Below are 21499 nucleotides of genomic sequence, written 5' to 3' on the forward strand. Positions count from 1 at the left end.
CGGGCTCAACGAGAGAACACAAAAACAAAACGGGCTTTCTTTAGTTTGGGTGAAGCAGGGAGAGGAGTGGCCCATCTATCTGGCAGATAATTACAAGTCGAAAAATCTCATAATAACCAGTGAAAGGAGCCACAGCTCCTCCTCATCCTGACCAGCTGGAGAAAAGGAACAAGCTCAGGTTTTCTCATCACGGCAGTTTGTATTCAGATGTTTTTAAACCAGTTCAATTCCAAACAACACAGGAGTCTTTAACCTCTAATGATCAGATCTCACTTCTCCACTCTATATGCAAATAAACACACATGAATAAACAAGTAAATAAACACATACACATGAGGAGGGCGACTCGCAGCAACAGGCATTTACCAAAATGAGACATCTTCGCTCACTCAAGCCTCATTTTAATGCTCCTTCAATGAGTCTACTTATGACGTATTTCACATCTGTAAGTTATTATTGTCAATTATTCTCACAAATTATGTTGTCAGACTAAATCTGAAGTGCTCTTAGAAAACTAGAAGAAATGATCCCGTATCCTGGCGGCTTTTCTTTACTTCTATTTCCAGCTTTTTAAAAATTGCTGTTTAAAAAAACATTGAGATTTTGATGATGATGCTGATGGAGAAGTGTCTGAGAGCCTTCAGACCCCTGACCTGATATATTGCTTTTAAGAAATACTCTATTGTGAGTACATCGTTTCTCATCATTACAGAGGCACAGATGCAGCAAATGCATGCTGCACCAGACAAATAACCTGATAAAGAAAATGAACTGAGTGAATTTGGGGCGTCAGGCTTCAGTTGTTTGTATTTTGAAGCGCAAACTGAAAGAAGTAAAACCTAAAACGTTTTCTTAAAACATGCAATGTAGGAAAATATAAATGCTTGAAAGCTAAAGTTTGTAAATGTCAGCGACAACCCTGTCAGGTTCGATCCAATCACGTCGGTTCACGCTTAGATTATCTAATTATTCCAGTGTAACAACAACTCAGCTTCATCTTGGATAATCTCCACAACGCTGCGTCACGCCGACGCAAGTCGTGCACTTTCAATTCGGACGCAAGTTGTGTCCATTGGATTCTAAAACTTAAGACTGGAATGAACTAGAACCTGAAGTTAAACTTGAAGGTACAAACGTGGGAGCTCCTCCACAGATGTGGGTTTGATGTGTGTCAGAAATCACAGACGAGATAACTAGAACTATTAAACCCAAAGTAGCTTTTGGTGAAACAAGCGTCAGGTAGACAGCCTGTCTCTTCATCCGGTAAACAGCTGCTTTACTGTCCGTGCAGCAGGATCGTGCTGGTTATTTCTTCTACTTGATATTTCTATTGTTTATAGACAGAGAAAATGAGTAGGTGGTCCTTTAATGTGGCCCGGGATGCATTTGCGTTCACGCTGCTAAAACAATGTGGTCATATGAAACCCGGAGCACCTCTGAATGTGGTCTGAGCGGATCAGATCTTAATGCGCCCTCAATGCTCCTACTATACATTCATTAATGTACTCAGAGCTGTCCACTTGTGACCGGATCACCCAGGATGCATTTTAATGTCAGCTGTGAACAGAATCAAAGGGTCAAACTAAATTTCAGCTCTCAAACTCCTTCACACTGTTTGAGAGTGTGCTGTGCAGACACACAGCTAAACACACACACACACACGCACACACACACACACACACACACACACACACACACACACACACACACACGCGAGGATTATATTCCCTCATTACTTCAATTTAACATCAAACTAAGTCTGTATCACACTGAAGTCTGCATTTATTCAACGTAATCTGTGTTGAACGTTCGGGCTGACTTAAAGCTGATGGTCCTGAACTAATAATAAGAAACATTTAATGTGATTGTAATTGAACAAAGAGAAAGTTGTGGTTACTGAAACTAAAAGTATTAAATGAGAAATGCTAAAACGCTCAGTAAAGTTGAAGGGAACAGTGAAAAAACAGACTTATTGGTTGCTTGGTGCATCAAAATGTTTCTATGCAACGATCACAGATGAACACATGGAAGGACGGGGACACAGCACTCTGCGAGGACGTGGACGGCTCTGAATCCCGTCGTGCTGCGATTCTCTCAAAGTTGGTGCCAATTAGGTTCGGAGGTTGGAGGAAGTGTTGGCCCACATGCCAAATCTGGCTTCACTCTAAAGTCTGAAAAACCCTTGGCAGCCTAACAAAAAGGTGCTTCATTCACAGAGTGGGTAGAGAGTTGGAAGTTGCAGAGGGCTGATCACACACAGATCTCAGAGCCCGCGGGGTCGTCCGCCTCTCTGTGGTTGTGACGGAAGAACCACCGAGAACCGAACACCAAACGTCTGTTACTGCGACTTCTTCCATCGGCGCTGGAGAGGAGGCGGCAGTGAGAGAGAGAGAACTGAAGGGACCGCCAGAGGAAACAGGAGCAGAAAAAGCTCCTTTCTGAGTGGTCACAATCACTGGAGAATATAGAAACCTGCCATTGGTGGAATAGTTCAGGTGACGCTCTCCTTCTTTTCTTTTCCACCATCCGTGTTACCGTTTTCCAAATCGAACATCCAGCGCCGAGCTACACACTAAAAAGTCGCCTGCTTGGCTTTAGCCTGGACTCCCACGTGCAAATGTTCCACCAATACCAGAATGATCAATGGGTGCAGCCCAACAATGCCAGACTACCATTGCTGTGGTTTCGACATGTGGATGTCATTTCTTTAAAAAAAAAAAAACAAGCCTTTCAATCCAACGTTTCCACACGGCAACTGCCGTGACAGCGGCGGAGCAGCAGAGACGGAGAGCAGAGCAGTCTGGAAAACGACTGTACAACACTGTAACATGGGCTTTGACATCGTGAAACCAAGTGTCCTCTGTTGGAAAACCAAAACACTTCCGATGAACCATGAACCTCTCACGTCAACCGGGTGAAGAGCACGACATGTTGACGGCAGGTTAATCAATGAGGGATCGGCAATAATGTTACATTCAAGATTCATTTACAACAACAACAACAACAACAACGAACAGAGAACGTGATATAAATTTGAACATATGAATGACTTGGCGGTAGAGAAGCCTGGCTAGTTTACTTTCAAGATACGCTGTCAAACAAAATACAGATTCCTTCATTTGGTCTTTAACCAACAAGTATCCCAACCTCTACGACCATGTAGGTTGTTTGTTCCTACCCTCAAAACACAACTACCAGGAGTGTTTCCTAAACTAATTTCCCTGGTTAGATTTAGGCATAAAAAAACAACACTTTGTTACGGTTAATTAAATATATGCAGCATCATTCAGCAGCAGGATTTATATGAGCGTCTCCGATGCATTTACAAATGTTGCACAACAGCACTAACTTCATGAATTACTTAATAATCATAAACACTGTAAATTATCATCAGCACAGAGAGGCAGGATCCGTCGGGGTCGGACAGCAAATTATACTGTGTGCTCCGCTTCACTTCAGCTAATCTGTTACACAACAGCCGTTCACCAAGTCCTCAGTTTCACCACAGCTGGCGGGATGTTATTATTCTGTTGCTGAAAGTGTGATCTGTATAGTCAATTCAAAACTATTTTTCCAGCATGTCGAGTTTTTCCCCATCGCAGAGACTTTGGCGTTTCACGGCAGGTTGTTAACAGAATAGTTGCTTTGACAAACACCGATCGGTCTGTTTCGGCCTTTAACCTTCTGAAGACATGTCAGATAAGGCTCATTAAGGAGAAGTGTTGTTGACACGTTTAAAGTTGGAAATAAAACCAACCAATGGTGTCTATAAAGTGGGCGTGTCTTATAGCAGGACTTACCTGTAGTGGGAGTGGTGTGTAGTCATGGCTGCACATGGATACCGTTTACCAGCAGCGCTGTGAAAAAGTGTTTGCCCCCTTCCTGATTTCTTATTTTTTTGCACGTTTGTCACACTTAAATGTTTCAGATCATCAAACAAATTTAAATATTAGTCAAAGATAACACAAGTAAACACAAAATGCAGTTTTTAAATGAAAGTTTTTATTATTAAGGGAGAAAAACAATCCAAACCCACATGGCCCTGTGTGAAAAGTGTTTGCCCCCTAAACCTAATAACTGGTTGGGCCACCCTCAGCAGCAACAACTGCAATCAAGAGTTTGCGATAACTTGCAATGAGTCTTTTCCAGCTGTGGAGGAATGTTGGCCGACTCATCTTTACAGAGTTGTTGTAATTCAGCCACATTGGAGGGTTTTCCAGCATGAACCGCCTTTTTAAGGTCATGCCGCAGCATCTCAAGAGGATTCAGGTCAGGACTTTGACTAGTTTTCACACAGGGCCATGGGGGTTTGGATTTTGTTTTCTCCCTTAATAATAAAAACCTTCATTTAAAAACTGCATTTTGTGTTTACTTGTTATCTTTGACTAATATTTAAATTTGTTTGATGATCTGAAACATTTAAGTGTGACAAACGTGCAAAAAAATAAGAAATCAGGAAGAGGGTAAACACTTTTTCACACCACTGTATACATATATTTGACCTGACATGCATGTAAAAAAAAAACAATCAGGCAACACCAACAAAATAAGAGCAGAGTACAACATATAAGGATCAGTTAACTTGGAGTATTTCTTGCTTTCCCCCCCAAACTGCTCTTTCCAAACAATTCATCTTTATTTCGTTTTCCCTTCTCTGTCCTCTTTCCTCTAAAGTGAAGAAACAGGATATCAAAAGAAATGAATCCGTGTCCTCTAAACAACAGTGAGCTTTATGTCCACATGACTCGCCAACATTCACTTTCTCTTTTTCTCCTGACATCCTTTTATGCACAATACAGTTTGGCTGTCATGAAAACATTTAATGAAAAAAGGTCTCTTTAGAAAGATATGTTCAGGAATTTTGTGTCCGTGTTGACACAGAAAAGTTTATTGTTCGTTCTCACCCTTGGAAACAACAGTCAACAAAACAATCTCTTCTTATCAGCTGACGAAGATCATGTGATGTGATCGAAAGCTCCAGAGCAGCTACTGTATGTACTTTGACGTGAGATAGTTTTGTCCGTATCACCGCTGTATCTATGATTAACTGACTTGTAGTCTTTCTTGGCACTGTGTTCATTTAGAGGGAAGTAGAGCGAAAAATAATTCCCTTATCCTTGCAGATGTTGATGTCCCCATACATCCTGTCTAGATATGCAATTAGGGGGGGGGAATTAGCTCTGCGGTGATTTTGGGCTCACGATCACAAAGGAGCATTAAGACTGATGCAAACACAGCAGATGATTATTTATCGCGGACAACCAGAGATGAATCAATTACAAGTGAATACATGTGATTTGGGACGTCCGCATGTCCTGCGTGTTTATTTTTAGGATCTTATTTGTAGCACACGTGCTTTCCGGGCTCTCTTGATGGTAATGTCCTTTACAGGGCAGCAGAGGAGGGGGAAAAAAAAAACAACAAAAAAAAACAGAGAGGAAAGCGTGACAGCTTCATAGCAGAGGAAATGAAAGGCGCGCAGAGAGGGGTAACGTTGCCTCTGTAAACACGTCGGCTCTCCAAAGCTCTTCCCTCCTCTTCAGGCCAATCTCCTACAAATAACACATGCTTCTCCCCTGAGTGGGCTCGGCGATGCACTGACGCGCTGTTTAAGTTGAGCCTGGAGAGTTTATTTCCAAAGCGATATACAGCACGTCCGCTTTGGAGGAGAAAAACTGCATCACCTCGGGTTCATCGTTCAGCGTCTGTGAAAGGTTACGGAGAATCAAGTCTGTGATTTTATTCTGAATTACGGGTGATTAAATCGGTAAAGTCTGGTGAAGTCCGGCACCCCAAGCTGACTCTCTGGACCGTCTGCAGAGAGTCTGGTCGAGGCCCCTTGTGGAGTTCATCAATGGTTGTTTGGACCTCCAAACTCAACACGTCTGCAAGGGCAGTGAAGTCCGGACATTTGGATTCAGCCCATGTCTTTAACCGACACCCTGTGGAAACGGGGGGAATACATCACATTAAAGTTGCAGTGAGGGAATTAAATAGTAAACCTGCACGTCCACTGGTCGCAGGGTCGGCAGTGCTGCTCCTCCGGCCGACATGCTGTTACAGACTCGAGGAAGACCCGATATGCAACACATTTATTTGGATGTAAATGCGACATAGTTTCACATGGAGATGTGTGCAGATCCTTCTCTGTGTACAAAAAAACACGTCAGCAGTGGAAATACAACAAAGAGTGGAAACCAAAAGGATTCCCATCTCTCTCTGCCCATCTGTGCTCTGTGAAGCATTGCAGTTGCCATGACAACCAAGGTCTTCCCTTGTTTTAAAGATTCTCACTATGGTGACCAAGACCTTATTGTACAATAGGAAGAGGGGCTAAGAGGGTTTCACACACACACACACACACACACACACACACACACACACACACACACACACACACACACACACACACACACACACACACACACACACACACACTCAGTCACAAATGTGTGATGCAGGATACTTACAGGTACGTGCACACAGATCCACCCACACGCATGTGCTTCGACACTAGAAGAATACAACACAGTGCAGGTTGAATATAGTTGTGCCACTCTACCCTTTAAAATCAAAGCTTCCTTTCTCGCAGGCTGTCTGCGTACACACTTACGCTTGCAGTGTAGACACACCAGCTACAACAAGGAAATATGGTTTACACTCATCAGAGTCAGAAACAGAATCAGAATCAGAATCAGAATCAGAATCAGAATCAGCTTTATTGGCCAGGTGTGTTTACACATACAAGGAATTGGACTCTGGTTGTAGCTTCTCTCTCAGCGTGCCAAATAACAAAAACAGACAGACATGAATAGACATATAGAACATAAATAGACATATATACAGTGAAGAAATGAATAGATACATATATACACCTAAACAATGGTGCAATTGCATTCATCTGAATGAGCTACATCATTGTCAAACACTGGTATAATAATTAAGGTGCTCTTTCCAAAATCCATTCCGACTAAACTAGGCTACATACTGTGGTGCACTATAGTTATTGTACTTCATTTGATGTAAGTATTACACTGTATGATTGTATGCAGTGTATAGTAGCCTTGGAAATTCAGCAGTGGAACAAAAGAAGTGGTGTCTGTGACATAGTTTCTGCAAACAGTCCCACAATGCAATGCTCTGCAATGTACAGCTCACTAAGTGTTTATTATGATGGACTGACTTCAAACGAACAAAATCCAAACGGCGGTCTCAGTTTGTCATTTTGTTCTCTGAGAGTCCTGTAGCACTGCACAACCCACAACCCACACAATGGAGCTGTATACATATATAAAGTTATCTATTTATCTGTTTATTTAGCTGCCTGTCTGTCAACCCATCCACGTGAATGAATATGTGTAATGTTGCTAAGCAACATTGGCTTGCATCCTTCCTATTCACATCACAGTTGGACTTGAAGCAGAATGCAGTTTTGTTTGGAAAGCTTGGCGTATTGCCGTCTTATAATATCATTTATTGGACTTGTATGCATTCAGCAGACACAGAGCTACATTAGCATTCAGTTTGCTCTGCGTCTGTGTGTGTGGCCTTGATTGTTTGGTGTCTGTCTGCTTGTGAGAGAAACATCAGGATCCTAGTGGATGTTCGACTTTCATCCCAGATGAGTAGCTAACTTTTTGAGTTTGGTTCTGGACGGGCAGCCTACAGTTGGTTTATCAGAGCTGTGGAGTTAAAATGACGTTTGTACAGAAACAAAACAGTCAGAAAACAAAAACAGCTGAAAAATGCAGGAAGAAGGATGAATAAGAAGGAGGATGGGTTGTTGTTGTTTTTTGTTTTCTTTAGGAGGACAATGCCTCCTACTGGTTTGAGAGTGTAACAACCCTCTGATTTGTGCCTATTAAAGTGATGCTGGAGTGATCCAGCTGACTTTCAACACTCCTGTCTGACAGTTCAGTTAATCTGAGTGAAACTGTTTTGAACTCAAAACCAGTCTGTGAATCAAAGCTTCTCCTTCATCCTTTCTTGTGGTACGATTTGTTCTTCTTCCTGTTGGTCTCTCAAGAAATCTCACTCAGTCATGTCAAGTTAAAAATAAAAAAAAAAAAACAGTTTTGTTTTATGATAAGAACATCACAGCCTGCACAGAACAGCATGTGAAGCTTGTAGACTACAGACCATACAGACTACATTCAACAGCATTTGATGTGCAGATATAGTATTATATTACATTACATCACATCATGCTGCTCTTGAAAAGGCTCTCATCTTCAGCTTCTATAATGCAATTTACTGCCATGTTCACCAAGACCTCACCTCATGTGTATTATTTAGATTATCCACATAAAGGCATTAAACTCTTAATTTTGACCGTTCAAATGAGAGTCAACATCTGACCCCCTCACGGCAGCCTATACCCGGACACTTCCTCACCATTTGTTTCCCGAACCAGACTCGTGTTGCATACCAGGCAGCTGGCAGCCTGATGGTAATCTGCTGCCTCTGTGATTTCTTGCATTCTTAAGGTGGAATGCCAAATCTCTGATCTGCCGCAGGTCCCTGCCCGCCTGCAGCCACCGGTGCACCCGGAAAACACGCTGGCTCGGTGACAGTGCATCCCCACGACACACCGTGGTGTCTAAATGAGTTCAGAAAATTAAGTCAATAAATCAGCAGTTCCAGAGAAAGCTTCCCTGAGCTACTGAAAACCCAGCCAGCGAACTTCAAGGCCCCACACTTGACACTTTTCTTGTGATGTATTTGCTTGATATCAATGAGAAGACATTTTTGTGGTTTAAAGCACAACAAATATCTCTGTGAAGTTTTACATCTGGTTTCTTAAGCCTCTCTTTGGAGCTCCACCAAGAACAGGCTTTTTTGTATGTCTTTTTTTTAAAGGAGCATTTATATAAATGACCCTCTCTTCTGATTGGCTGACTCTTTCCAGCGCTACACACACTCAGGTTAATCACAGGTTTTCTAAGGTCTTGTGGCTTGCTAGCTTTTCGACAGAATCACCGCTCGATGTTTTCTTCAAGCATTCTTTACCCAAGTACAATGTGAAAGAAAATTATTAACAAAGAGATGTCATTTTAAATGCTTATAAATGTTGGTGCTCTGGCACCAAGAAAAAAAAACTAAACTGAAGTTATCTATCACTGCTGACTTAAGAACTCATTTCTCTTTCAATCTTCAAATTTCGAGCCCAGCGGCCACATTCAGAGATGAAGAGTCGTCTCAGAAATATCTGAGTGATGATTGCATTGTTTGAAAAGCCATAACGTGAGAGAGCGTGTGCAGTGACATATTCACGTCTGAATGTGTTTCATATTATCGCTTAATGTAATTAATTTCAAAAGTTGACGTGAAGTGGGCCGCAGATGAAAGGAAGCGAAGCGGGTCTCCCTCCCTGTGGCCTTGTGTTGCCAGTCGGCTTTAAAACACCCGCAGCTTCATGCCAGGAGGAATAAAATAGGCTACTAATCCAAGATGAAGGGATTTGGAGATTATCGCTGCATATTCTGAAAGTTGTACTTTTCAAACAGGACTTTTTAAAAAGATAAGTGAGAGCCAAGATTTCTCTTGTAATGACCATAAATGGAGAAAAACATTCAGCTGTGTGGATGACTGGGAGAGACTGGAATGCACAGCCGCAGGTATAATAAAAGTTCTTACTTTTAATAACAGAAATCTGGATTTTCAGACAAAAAGAATAAAAGTACAGAAATAATATTAATACTAATAAATTACAGAAACCCATGAGATGCATCACACTTCTCACAAATAAGCAGCCAGACATTGAGATCACATGACGACCAAATTTACACACCTGAGGCACACGAGAAGGGTTTGTTTTCATGCCACATTTACACCGATATACAGAACGTTAATACACTTAAAAGTACCATACGATACCACCCACCATTCAGCAGAGAGGAAGGGACACAGTCGGCTGAAAGATCGGAAAATAAACCCGTGCAATGACATTGTTTCACTCGTGTACTGTACAGAGGCCACGTTTAAAGTGGACTTGAGTTTGCTTGCAGTATTTAGCTGTACTTCATGGCAAGTCTCTGTGGCTGCATATTGATTCAGTATTAGGCTTTGTATCACTTCAACACACCCAGAGTGGACTTAACAGAAAAAAAAAAAAACATAGCAGAGTATTGCCTTTTGCTCCAAAATAATATGACGTATTAAATCATCATCGTGATAAAAGATGGGGGTGATGTGATGTGACATACGAACTACGCGCACGCTGTAAAAATACACGGCTACACGTGACATCAGCAACAGGTCTGGGAAGATTACAGGTTTTTGAGTGGAGGTGGTGCTGCGATTGGCTGAGGCAGCTGTCAATCACAAAAAGTGTAAAACACACCTCGCTTTAAGCCTCATCGTTATCATGATGGAAAATGATCTTTCAACTGTTCCTCTGGATGCTAATAAAGAGAGAACAACAAAATGTATCCTGCTGGTTTTAACGGAAACAAAGTAAATTTGAAAAAACTAACATCAGCTATCTGTCATCAAAATGGATTATCTACCATGCATAGTCAGCACAATATCAACTGAAAGAATAAAGGTACAGTTTTTATACTAGATTTGGGGTCGAGGCAGATGGTTTCTGACCTCTGAGCCTGGTTCTGTTGGAAGTTTTTCTTCCTGTTAAAAGGGAGTTTTTTTTCCTCCCAGCTGCTCATGTGGGGACTTGTTGAACGGTTGTTGTTTTTTTGTGTAATGCTGTAAAGTTCTGTTGTAAGGACTTTATTATGTTAAGTGCCCTGAAATAACTTTGTCTTGTGATTTGGCGCCATATAAATAAATTGAATTGAATTTTGATATAAGATCCATTCAAGATGGAAACCAAAATTAACTAAAAAAAATGAAGGAGGTGCTTTTAGGCTCCCATCATTTCAGTTTATATTGTGCTCTGGTCAAATTACAAAGCACGTCACTTATTAACTGACATGCTATAGACGGAGAAAGTTATTTCATCAAAATAAGTTAAAACTTGAGAAAATCAATTATTGTCTTAGTTTAACCGAATTATGATTCCAAAACCTTCACGAGCGGTGCGGTTTGGGGGGAATGACTGAGTAGCTCTAACGTTGTTAGTTGTTACATGCAGTGCACGCAGACTCCATCCCGCTGCAGCCAAACGTTCGGATGCAGCAGGAAATCTAGACGCTGATCTTCCTCAGGTTGACGTCACACACGCTACACAGTCCGTGCGTCAAACTGCATGGAGGGAACTCTTCGTTTGCGCGGACCGCATCAGGTACGACATGAAACGCTGCTCGTTTCACGACAATCTTCTCCATCACTACCACTCTGTAGTCAGTTTCTTGAGGTAGTTACCTGTGAACCTTCACTTCCAAATCGGAAAAAAATATCAGGTGTGTTTTGTCAGAGCAGCCGAGCGAGAGACTTTTATCTGTTCCTTAACTAAAACGTGAGCAAATTACACTAAAAAAAAAAAAAATCTAAAATCATCTGACATCTGGCCGTTGACTATAATCTGGCCGGAGAGATGAGCGATGGCATCGGCTCGACCGTAAACTGCATTTGAAATCCAAAGTGCGGTAAAACTGAGAAAAGTGACATCAAAGTTGATCTTTCATCCTGTCAGAAGAACTAGTAGAAAATAAATAAAGTGTGTAATTTCTCTTGATTTTAAAATCAGAAACAGTTACTGCTGTGTGTCTCTGCAGGGCAGGACAGGCCACAGACACAGTGGTTAATACGTCAGTTTCTCAGCGATGTCTCAGCCATTATTGCGTGGCACATAAAGGATAGTAAAACCCCCCCGGTTTGGTTATGGCTTATCACACTGCAGTATTACATACTAAGTGGTAGTAATCGTTACAATAAAGACAAAACGATATGATTTAAACCTTCGAGGGGTCTCACAATGAGATGCAAATTTGGTCCATTTCGACACAGTGCCAAAGGTTTTGAAATGCTTGCAAAAGTGCTCGATTGACAACACACTGCATTAACTGAGAGATAAAGCTGATTGCAGATCAGAATTTTTACTTTTACAAACGACAACCCGCTGAGGCAGAATCATTACAGCCAGCGGCTGCAGAGAAAGAAGCACAGTTGTGGCAAACGGCCTGCTGGTGGAAGGAGGGACGACGTCTTATTGACAGTTCACCAGATTCCTCCTCTGAACAGCCGGTGTTTCATGTTTTTGGGTGATTTCAAAAACAGAAATAGGAATCCAAAAAGAAAACATAAATTACCATTTATCTGCGCTAATGCATCAGCTGATGTCAGCATTACTGAATAAATAGCTTCCTGCCTACAGTGGAAAGTGTTGCGGTGTTACTTTCAGGACTAAAGAGCATTTAAAAAAAAAAAAAGTTAAAGTACTGCACGGTGCTAAAGGTTAAGTGAGCGACTCTGTTCTCCTCTTTATTAGGAACGTTGGTAACGTTTACAACTGGCGTTATCCTAGATAAATATACTGGTTGGTTGTTTTTTTTAAATCCTTTACAAAACTGGAACATACAGTCTGAAAATACAAACAGTCTAGTACAGCAGACTTTCTTGGCAGAATAGGTAAGCTACGAAGCTAAACAGTGTTCAGTCTGACTAAAATCCATGGCTACGTTTTTCCTTTCTCGAGCTAATTAGCAATAAATAGCATCAATCGTTTGGAGTGTTTTCTTCTCAAACGTGCATATTTAAGACTTCCACCTGTTTTAAACAGAGTTAAATGGAAACATTGAACTAAGGTCGGGTAGAGGACTTCATTTCAACCAGATCATGGAACCAGAGCTAGGACTGATTAAATCTGTTAGTTTACTCTAGTTCCTTTCTGTCTGAATAATTTTAAATAATGTAAAAAAAAAAAAAGTAAAAACAAAAGATGTTCCACCGTTATCACTGTAAACCTGAAAAAGGTGAAAAACAGCAGTAGCAGTGACTAAGGGGCGGGGCTTAGCAAACCATAACACACTGAACTAACAACTGTGAATCTGTAGCTCCACCCACTGCTAATAAATGCAACCAATCAGATTAGTTCTGCCTCCAGAGCAACTGTTTGTAAAAGCAAAGCTGCTTTTTATGTTACGGCCAGTCATTCTAGAAGGCAACGTCCCAAATTCAAGTTTGATCAAAAATAACATCGTCTCTTAAAGTGTCCCGTTTCATAGTTAAAACCGAAATGGTGCAAAACTTATTCACGAAATTATTGCAGAAATGGCTAGTTCTTCTTTTGTGGTGTCATCACTGTTAATAATAATAGCAAATTCACAACTTTGCACACACATTCACTCCAAATTTGATACACTTTCATGCATTTGAAGAGAATTAACCATAAAACAGGGACCATTATTATCATTATTATTATTAGTAGTAACATTATTACTATTACTACTATGTGAGAATCAATACATGTTTGTTCAGGTCCCTCTTAATGAAATTAAAGGGGGAAACCCTTTCAGCTTATAGCACAGATAATTATGGGGCCAACTACGAGGCATCTTGATCATTTCCGGCAGAAGGATCAATTTATAGATCATGAGATTGTGATTGTTCTCTGCATGGAAAGCCAAATATACAGTCAATCTGCTTCTGTGAGCTGAATGCAACAACATATGCGCTTTTATATTGGAAAAGAAAATCTTGCTAACTGTTTCCTAAATATTATAAAATGAGAATGTTTCCTATAAAGGTGAAATCAAGACAGACGGTACACTAACAAATGATTAAAAAGCAAACAAGGGGCCTAAACATTTTTTAGCCAACGTTGTAGCACACACTCTATTAAATAAAGTTTTTATCGAATAATATTGAAAGTTGAATATTCGTTTAGGTCTGTCAGTGTTTTTAATGAATTCAATCTGAATAACTTGTTTTTGTTTGGAGGCTACAACATTGTGGATGCATGTTCCATCTTCTTCAGCAGGAAGTTTTTCTGAAAATCTACAGTAAATCCATCTAAAATATGCTTTAAATACTTTCTATTAATTTCACGATAACTTGCACAAAATGTCATTGTTTTTTCAAGAAAAATTCCCAGAAAATTCCACCGCAGTTATAACATACACACCATGTCTGTATATTATAGCTGCTATATACCAAAAAAAACGAATAAAGGACAATGATACATTATCTGCAATATCAGCTGACGTTGGTTGTCGAGAATAAAGATAGAAGAAGTAATGTAATACAAGCAAAACCTTTTCTGTGTCAGCGGAAATTCAAGCACATCTTAAGTCTCAAAAGATTACATCCTCACTGTTCGCCTTCATAGACCCAACAGTAGTAGTTATGATACAAATCCCCCACAACAAATACTTCATAGTGCTACTCACAAAGCACAAAACATTAAGAAAAAGAAGAGTTGCAGGGGAAGATCTGAGCTGTGATGGAAGACGGGGACTGTAAACCAGTACAGCGTTTGCACCTTGTAAAATCACAAGCTCAGAGGTTTTGTCAGCTGCGTGACTGTTTTTCTTGACCCAGTGCAGGGGAGGGAGGGAGCAGGGATTTTTTTTAAATGTTTTTATGAAAAAGCACTTTGGTAATGTTCGGCCAAGGTAGAGGAGTCCCTACGTAAGCCAATACGTGTCTACAGCACACGGATGTCTGAGAAATGTGTCTGCTGGCTAAATGCTTGTGACGTCGCTGGTGAACCGGAAGGATTCAGTACATCAGTCACGAGTTTAGTGGAACCGTTTCGGATAAGAATATTGCCGTGGACATCTGCAAACAATTTTGGAAGCTGTGTGTCAATTAAGATTACAAAGATATATGGAAATAAATGTCAAAATACAAACACATGAACAGTTTCACTGGTTAGACGAAGAGAACGCAGAATAACGACTATATACCAGAAAGTACGAGCAAGAATATGATTATTTACCACTAGAAAGGCCAAACTTAGCTGATCTAACTTCTAAGATGCATTCGTGTTTTTTTGCAATCACGCTTTTCAACTCTGCTTTAAACACACCAAATTATAGCATCTGAATGCTGAAAAGTGTATCAATCCCCTAGCGTGAGCTCTGCAGAGCAGTTTCATAAAAACACAAAGGATTATGGGTAAAAAGAGACAGGTGCAGTCGCATGTACAGGGAAAGACTGATCAAAATAAAAGTCATCATAATTTTTTTATCTGGTATGTGAACAGCAGAGAAGAAAAAGAAAGAGATCAGATGAGTAAAATTCACAGAAAAGCGAATGGGGTTTGGTTTGTTTGATGTTTCTCTGCACTGACATCCCACATCTCTACTGATAAGCAAGAAAACAGCATTTGACATCTTCAGTCAACACCTTCCCAGAATCTGTTGGCCTTTCTAGTGATAGATTCACCGCTGGTGTGTGGGCAGCGGGTTGCACCGGGTGTTCAACTTCACAAACATGGAGGAGAAAAGAGAAGGAAGAGGAAGCCGAGGTTTCGGAGGAGAGAGGTGACTCCAGGACAGATTAAGCAGTTGGGTTTGTATCTATTTTTTTTTTTTTTTTTAACCTGACCACTGACAGGAAGCTTCTGTGGAGGTTTTTAGTCGGAGAAGAGGCTGGCGAAGGACTGTCGGAGGGTGCGGATGTTCTCAGCTTTGGCCTCGTCGTCGGTCGGGTTTCCTCGCAACGTCTCTGTGAAGGTGTTGGTCAGCGACTGGGATTTGCTGCACGGTGAAAGACAACAATAGTTTAGCTACTGTAGTCAAAGAGGAAAGGTCAGTTGCAAAGAGAAGCCCTGAATGTAAACATCACTCCACAAATGTTAACGTAGTGCTGATAGGAGGTAATATAAGACATCGGACATACTTCAGCTGCGGTGACTGTTTCTGAGCTCCAGGCCCGGAGGAGGCGGGGATGGGACCGGGCTGGAAGGCCTGGCTGGGAGAGGTGGATGCTGAGCGGGCTCTCTGAGGTGACCCCGACTGGGACGGAGAAGCAGAACCAGAGCGATGTCCCCCTGCAGGACGTAAACACACATGACACATATATTAATTAGTTCACTGGTATTACTACAAAACAGTTGAAGTAATGAAGAGTTTTTTCTTACCTCGTTTGGGCTGTGAGATCTGAGTACGGAGGAATGCAGTAAAAGACACAGATATAACATTATTTCCACAAAACAAAACAGCTTATACTGTATGTGTGTGTGTAATACTACAATATGGTGAATATGGTATTTTCTTTTATAGCCAGGATTTTACCCAAAAACACACACAAACAAAATCTCCAACACCTAATTTTCATTTTATAAATAATTGCCTCACTGTGACCAACATGACAAACTTAGTGTCATTTTAAATCCCATCTACAAGTATATGGGATACCATATGGGCTGCCGGAGCCGGCAGGTAGACGTGGGGCTGGACGTACACGCAGCAGTGCTGATGCAGGGCAGCAGTGTTGCTGACAGGCAACGGGGTGAAATGTGAAGTTTTTGCAGCTTAAATAGACCACAACATTGGGAGGGTGTGTGTGTGCGTTAGATGAATATGGAGTGGGACAGAGGACACGTCACATGACGCAGATTGGAGCAGCCCGCAAGCGTCGCTCCATCAGTGGTTTTAGTAGTTACAGTGACAACAGCAGCAGTAGAAGCACATGTAAAAGTGTGCATTATAGTCTATTGTAGAGATAGTCAGGGGACCACTATCTATAGTTACAGTACTGTTATCCCCGCAGTATTGTTAGCACTGTTAGCAGAAATAGTATGAAGTTGGCTTCTTAGTTTTTGTAGATGTAGCAGAAACAATACGGCTCGAATAGTGTTAAAGGTGGAATTAGTTGTGTTTGTAGTTCCAGTACAGGTAACGGCAGGTGCAGCAGCTGTTACTGTTTGTCTCCTGGTAGTGACGTAGCACTGCACCTTGACAGCAGAAGGCTGAGGTGTGGAAACTCCCAGCAGCACTTGGGCCATCTTGCTGATGACCAGCTCTGTGATCAGCTGTTTATCCTCCTCCACGTGTTCACCAATCAGAGGCATCGAGCTGTCCATCACCTGCAGACAGAAACAAAGAGCCGGTCAGCCTCTTGAAGTGTTATCATGTCCCCACTAGATGGAAGCACTGTATCTTGTATTACAGAGGACTGGATCTGCTCAGACTCCAAATGATGTCAGCGATAATGGACTCATTGGTGTGTGGCCAAAAGTGATGAGTCATTTTGAGCAGATCACAAATAAAGCTATGTTTGTCCTTGTTGATGTCGGAGGATGTGAGCTCTACAACCTTAAATCCAGTTAGGTGGCAGATGCACTGAGCATGACACTGACTGCTCTGAATGTTCCCATGTAGTCACCAGAAAGCCCCCCCATCATGCATCTGTTCCACATCTGTGTATCCTCAGACCACATCAGGCTGCTTCAGCAGGTTTTATTCAGCGGTTTGAGATAAAAAAAAAAAAAAAAAACTGAAACGATTTTCTTTTTAATGTTTGATTTTTTGAAGTCGTCAGCCTCTCCGCCTGCTTTGATAATGAACCACATGAACTAAAGAGACTCCGGTTGTTTACTCTGTGTGTGCAGCCTGATACGAAGCTCACTGTAGTTTCATTTAAAGAGCTCACGACACAAGTCTCGAGTTTCTGCCCTCCTCTGCCTTTTTTTTAAGCTTCAGATAAACTGTATAGGTATATTTGAACACAGTGTTTTGCTGTGCCACCCTCTGATGGATTAAAAAGAACCAAAGTTAGACTTTCCAGTGAACAGCAGATAAAATGTGACTCCTTCTGTAAACATTAAGTTGCCGGGACATGACTTGGAAGGCCACAGACCGAATCCATTGCCGCACAGATAATTAAGAAAAGAAGAAGAAAAAAAAAAACTTTCCCATCACTTGGGCTCACATGCACATACACGTGTAGTGCAGAACCACAGAGCACACGGGGCTCGGAGTCCCGCCGTCCTCCTCCTCCTCCTCCCCGAGGACCAAAACAAACAGCAGCAGAGGAGTGTGGCTGATGGTTTGGATGCGGATGATGCCCCGTGTGGTGGGTGACGATGCTGCACCGCGCAGAGATCATGTGCAGCAGTTTCACTACACAAGCCCTGACTGTGGTTCAGGCTGCTTTCATTAGCAGCATCAATTCAATTCAATTCAAAATACTCTCTCAAGTGTGATTCTTTGTGAGAACACCTCAGGTGGTGTGGTGTTCGGTCAGATTGATATTTCGTGAGTTTTTAATAACATAAGAAATGACTGATGTTGCTGAGCTGCTGACCTATTGTTGCTACTGTGACATTACATTTAGCTGATGCTTTTATCCAAAGCGACTTACAACACACCGATGGTACACCATTGGGAGCAATTTTTTAGGGTTCAGTGTCTTGCTCAGGGACACTTAGGCACGTGGACAGGAGAAGCTGGGGATTGAACCACCAACCTCCTGATTAGTGTGAAACCCACTCTACCAAATGAGCTACAGCCTCCCTTGTTCTTCAGGCTTGTTTCAGAACATTAGCAATGGAGGCTCGAGGATCTTTCTGTAATTAAAATTCCATTCACATTGAATTATGAGTCTGATTCTTTTAGCCCTTAAGCTGCAAACACTTATTGTAAAAAGCCAATCACTGGAAATGATAATGATAAAAAAAACAAAACACAGGTGCTTCTTTCTGGTGTTTTTGAAATCCACAATAGAACACAAGTATACCACATATTTCATGAAGGTTAGTCATTTAAACAATTTTTTTTTAGCCAGTTAATATATTTGTTTTAATTGTAGTAAAGTTTGAGAACAAAATATCATGTAGAACCCATTTTAATACATCAAAAACATGACAGGGCCTGATAACCAAACTTCCTCCAAAAAAGGCATCACAAATATGGTTTCTTAACTAGCTTATCTCATCCAAACAGAAGCACCAACGCTAACTTGACTGCCTTCGCTAGTAGTCACATGATCCAGCTTATGCACAGCAGTGTGTTGAGCTCAATGCGAACGTCAGCATGCTAATATGCAGAAGCCAAGCAGGTGTAATGTTTACCAAGTTCACCATCTGAGTTTAGCATGCATAATGCTTGCATGTCTAACGTAGTGAATGACGTTCATGCCGAGGTCAGGGAGCTCAAACAGATGTCTTCAGTGCAAAAACTCAAACATCCATTTAAAAATCTAAAACACAGAGAAGCAGCAAATCTCTATCCATGAGATTCTGGAAACAGAGACGAGTTTCTATTTTTCCTGAGTTAAAAAAAAAACTTGCATAACAATTCATCTTTTATTTTTTAAACCTCTCAGGAGGGATTGAAGAAACATTTAGAGAACCATTTAAAGGTCAGATGAAGTTCTGTCCCAGAATATATCACTCTGCAACGAATTGTTTAAAATCAACGCTCTTTCTGGTTTTTGCAACATGTCGAGGTCTTAATATATCCAGCACGGTGTATTAAAGTTACATACAATAAAAACTAAGCTACGATCACTTTATCAAAAAGCAAAGCTTCTCCCAACATCATATGTATCTTATGTAGAAAATGTAGAAACACTGCAAACCTTAAAAGGCAAAAAAAAAAACATCTCTATTTGATAAAACCTGTAAGAATGCATAAAACAAACCTGGACTACTGAAATGACTTTCCACATCAGGTTTTTATGTGCCAGAGTTTTTTTTTTTTTTTTAGCTGTTTGAAATGTCAATTTGGGTTCACGCTGTTGGACACAGAACCACGACCCATACCAGAACACCCTTTAAATCCCTTCCCTTTCTGTGCGTACCCAGTTTCTTGGCGAGGATTTGGCGGTGAAGGGCGGGGTGTGGTGCCGTGTTTTGGCCAGTTGAGTCATTCCCACAGGGGACTGAGCGGAGGCCTGGCAAACGAGAGCCAGGCCCCACTTCAAACGGCGTGCGGTGGCAAGCGGAGCCGGGATCCACCCTGCTGATTTATTAGGATACGGAGTCACCGAGCAGAGGAATGGAGCTGCCGCTGGCCTTTTCAACGCGGGAACACAGAGGTGTTGTTCGCCACTTTTTTTTTTTACTGTTTGGACACTGTGGCCTGCTGCATGGGAAAGTTCACACATGAGGACAACACGTGAAATGTGCTCATTGAAAGCGCTGCAGCAGCAGTCGCAGTGCAGCCATGTTTTCCACGGAAAACAACTTCAGCCTTCAGACCGCGTGCTGGATTATTTTTGATGACTCTACTTTTTTTTGTTCATGTCATGTGTCCAATATTTCCCATGTCGCTCTAATCACAATACCACGATTGTCTTGTCCTGTTATGTTATAGTTGTTGTGTTGCACACATTCAATGTTTCAAAGTAAAAGTTCCTACATTAAGAGGCAGAATATTTCCCGTTGGAGTATTATGTCAGATGATATTATTGGACTACTGTAACCTGTATTACTAATGCATTAATGTGTTGCTTACAAATACATCATATTTCATAAACTGGTCATATGTTTTGTATGGAAAGTCCTGAATCTTAGGCATTTTGAAGGTAAGTGATATATTTCTCTGTCACATGTGGCCCTGAACAAGAGTCTACAGCCATGCTGTACAACATCTCTGTGATGTTGTGCAAAGGCACACGCTAACATCAGCATGCTAACAAGTGGGAGCTACTTAAACATGTTACATGTGACACATTATCAATGGAAGTGTTTACTCGTAATCATTTATATGAATTGTGTTTGGTTAAGTTCTGTGTCATTACATGAACCTGAGTGAGGGGACCCACATCAAACTCAAATGCATCGATTAGCGTCAGCCGCCAACGTTTCCAATCAGACCGAGTCCACCGCTGATCCAGATGCGGTCACTTCTGGCTCCAAACCGCTCCGAGCTACCAAGATGGCGCCGGCCAACATCCGAACTCGAGGCTTCAACGGCCGTTAACAAACCCGATGTGTGACGTCACTGTTGGTAATCGCTTGACTGAAACTGAGTCATCTTATCTACGTTGTAGATACAACAACAACAACAACAAAAGCCTATCTACGGTAAACACTGTGGCTCACTGAAGCTGGTGAGATGGACTTGAGATGTACTCACTGTCTGCACACTTTTTCCTGTGAAGGGCCAAAAAGCTGGAGTTTACCTCACGTTAACACCAGTTGCAGTAAACTGTTGATGATGTGCCTCTGAGCAGCTCATTACTTTTCATGAGGGAGAGGTGTCATGACTGTTGTCTTTGTCCTAAACAGAAAACAGATTCCCACCGTGATGGACTGACAGACAGCTCTTCCATGTTAATTAAATTCCATCAGGGCCCATAGAGAGGCAGCTACAGCTAGATGGAGAGGAGGAGGAGGAAGAGGAGGAGGAGGAGGAGGAGGAGGAGGAAGAGTTGTTTATCAGGGGAACGTTGTTACCCAACTGTGGTTTGTCTGTCCAAACAGTCCAGCTATCAGACTACGCACATCCTCGGGGAGCTGCTAGATATTTCCTGTGATAGTTTGAGTTTTTCACTCTCTCACTGCTGACCTCACCCAGTGTGTAGACATAGATGAGGGATGTCATGCTATCAGCCTTAATATGGGCAAGTCCCAGACTGGCCTGTTTCCTCAGATTTGAAGGCATAGGAAGCTGCTCTAACAACTGCGGATGATACCACCGTTTGT

General features: G+C 41.6%; 1 protein-coding gene across 1 annotated transcript in view; it reads right to left on the bottom strand.

The window, feature by feature from the left end:
• Nucleotides 1-9618: 9618 nt before the first annotated feature.
• syn3 (synapsin III) overlaps nucleotides 9619-21499 on the bottom strand; it is a 112346-nt gene continuing 100465 nt past the window's right edge. The window contains exons 11-14 of the mRNA XM_069156593.1: nucleotides 16802-16933; nucleotides 15986-16004; nucleotides 15745-15895; nucleotides 9619-15602 (exon numbers count right to left, since the gene is read on the bottom strand). Of these exons, the coding sequence (XP_069012694.1) occupies nucleotides 15479-15602; nucleotides 15745-15895; nucleotides 15986-16004; nucleotides 16802-16933 (426 nt within the window). The 3' untranslated portion in view covers nucleotides 9619-15478. The remainder of the gene's footprint in view (nucleotides 15603-15744; nucleotides 15896-15985; nucleotides 16005-16801; nucleotides 16934-21499) is intronic.

This window comes from Embiotoca jacksoni, unplaced genomic scaffold (assembly GCF_022577435.1).
Source record: "Embiotoca jacksoni isolate LCO1_2020_lvr unplaced genomic scaffold, fEmbJac1.0.p SCAF_21, whole genome shotgun sequence".
Taxonomy (NCBI): Eukaryota; Metazoa; Chordata; class Actinopteri; family Embiotocidae; genus Embiotoca; species Embiotoca jacksoni.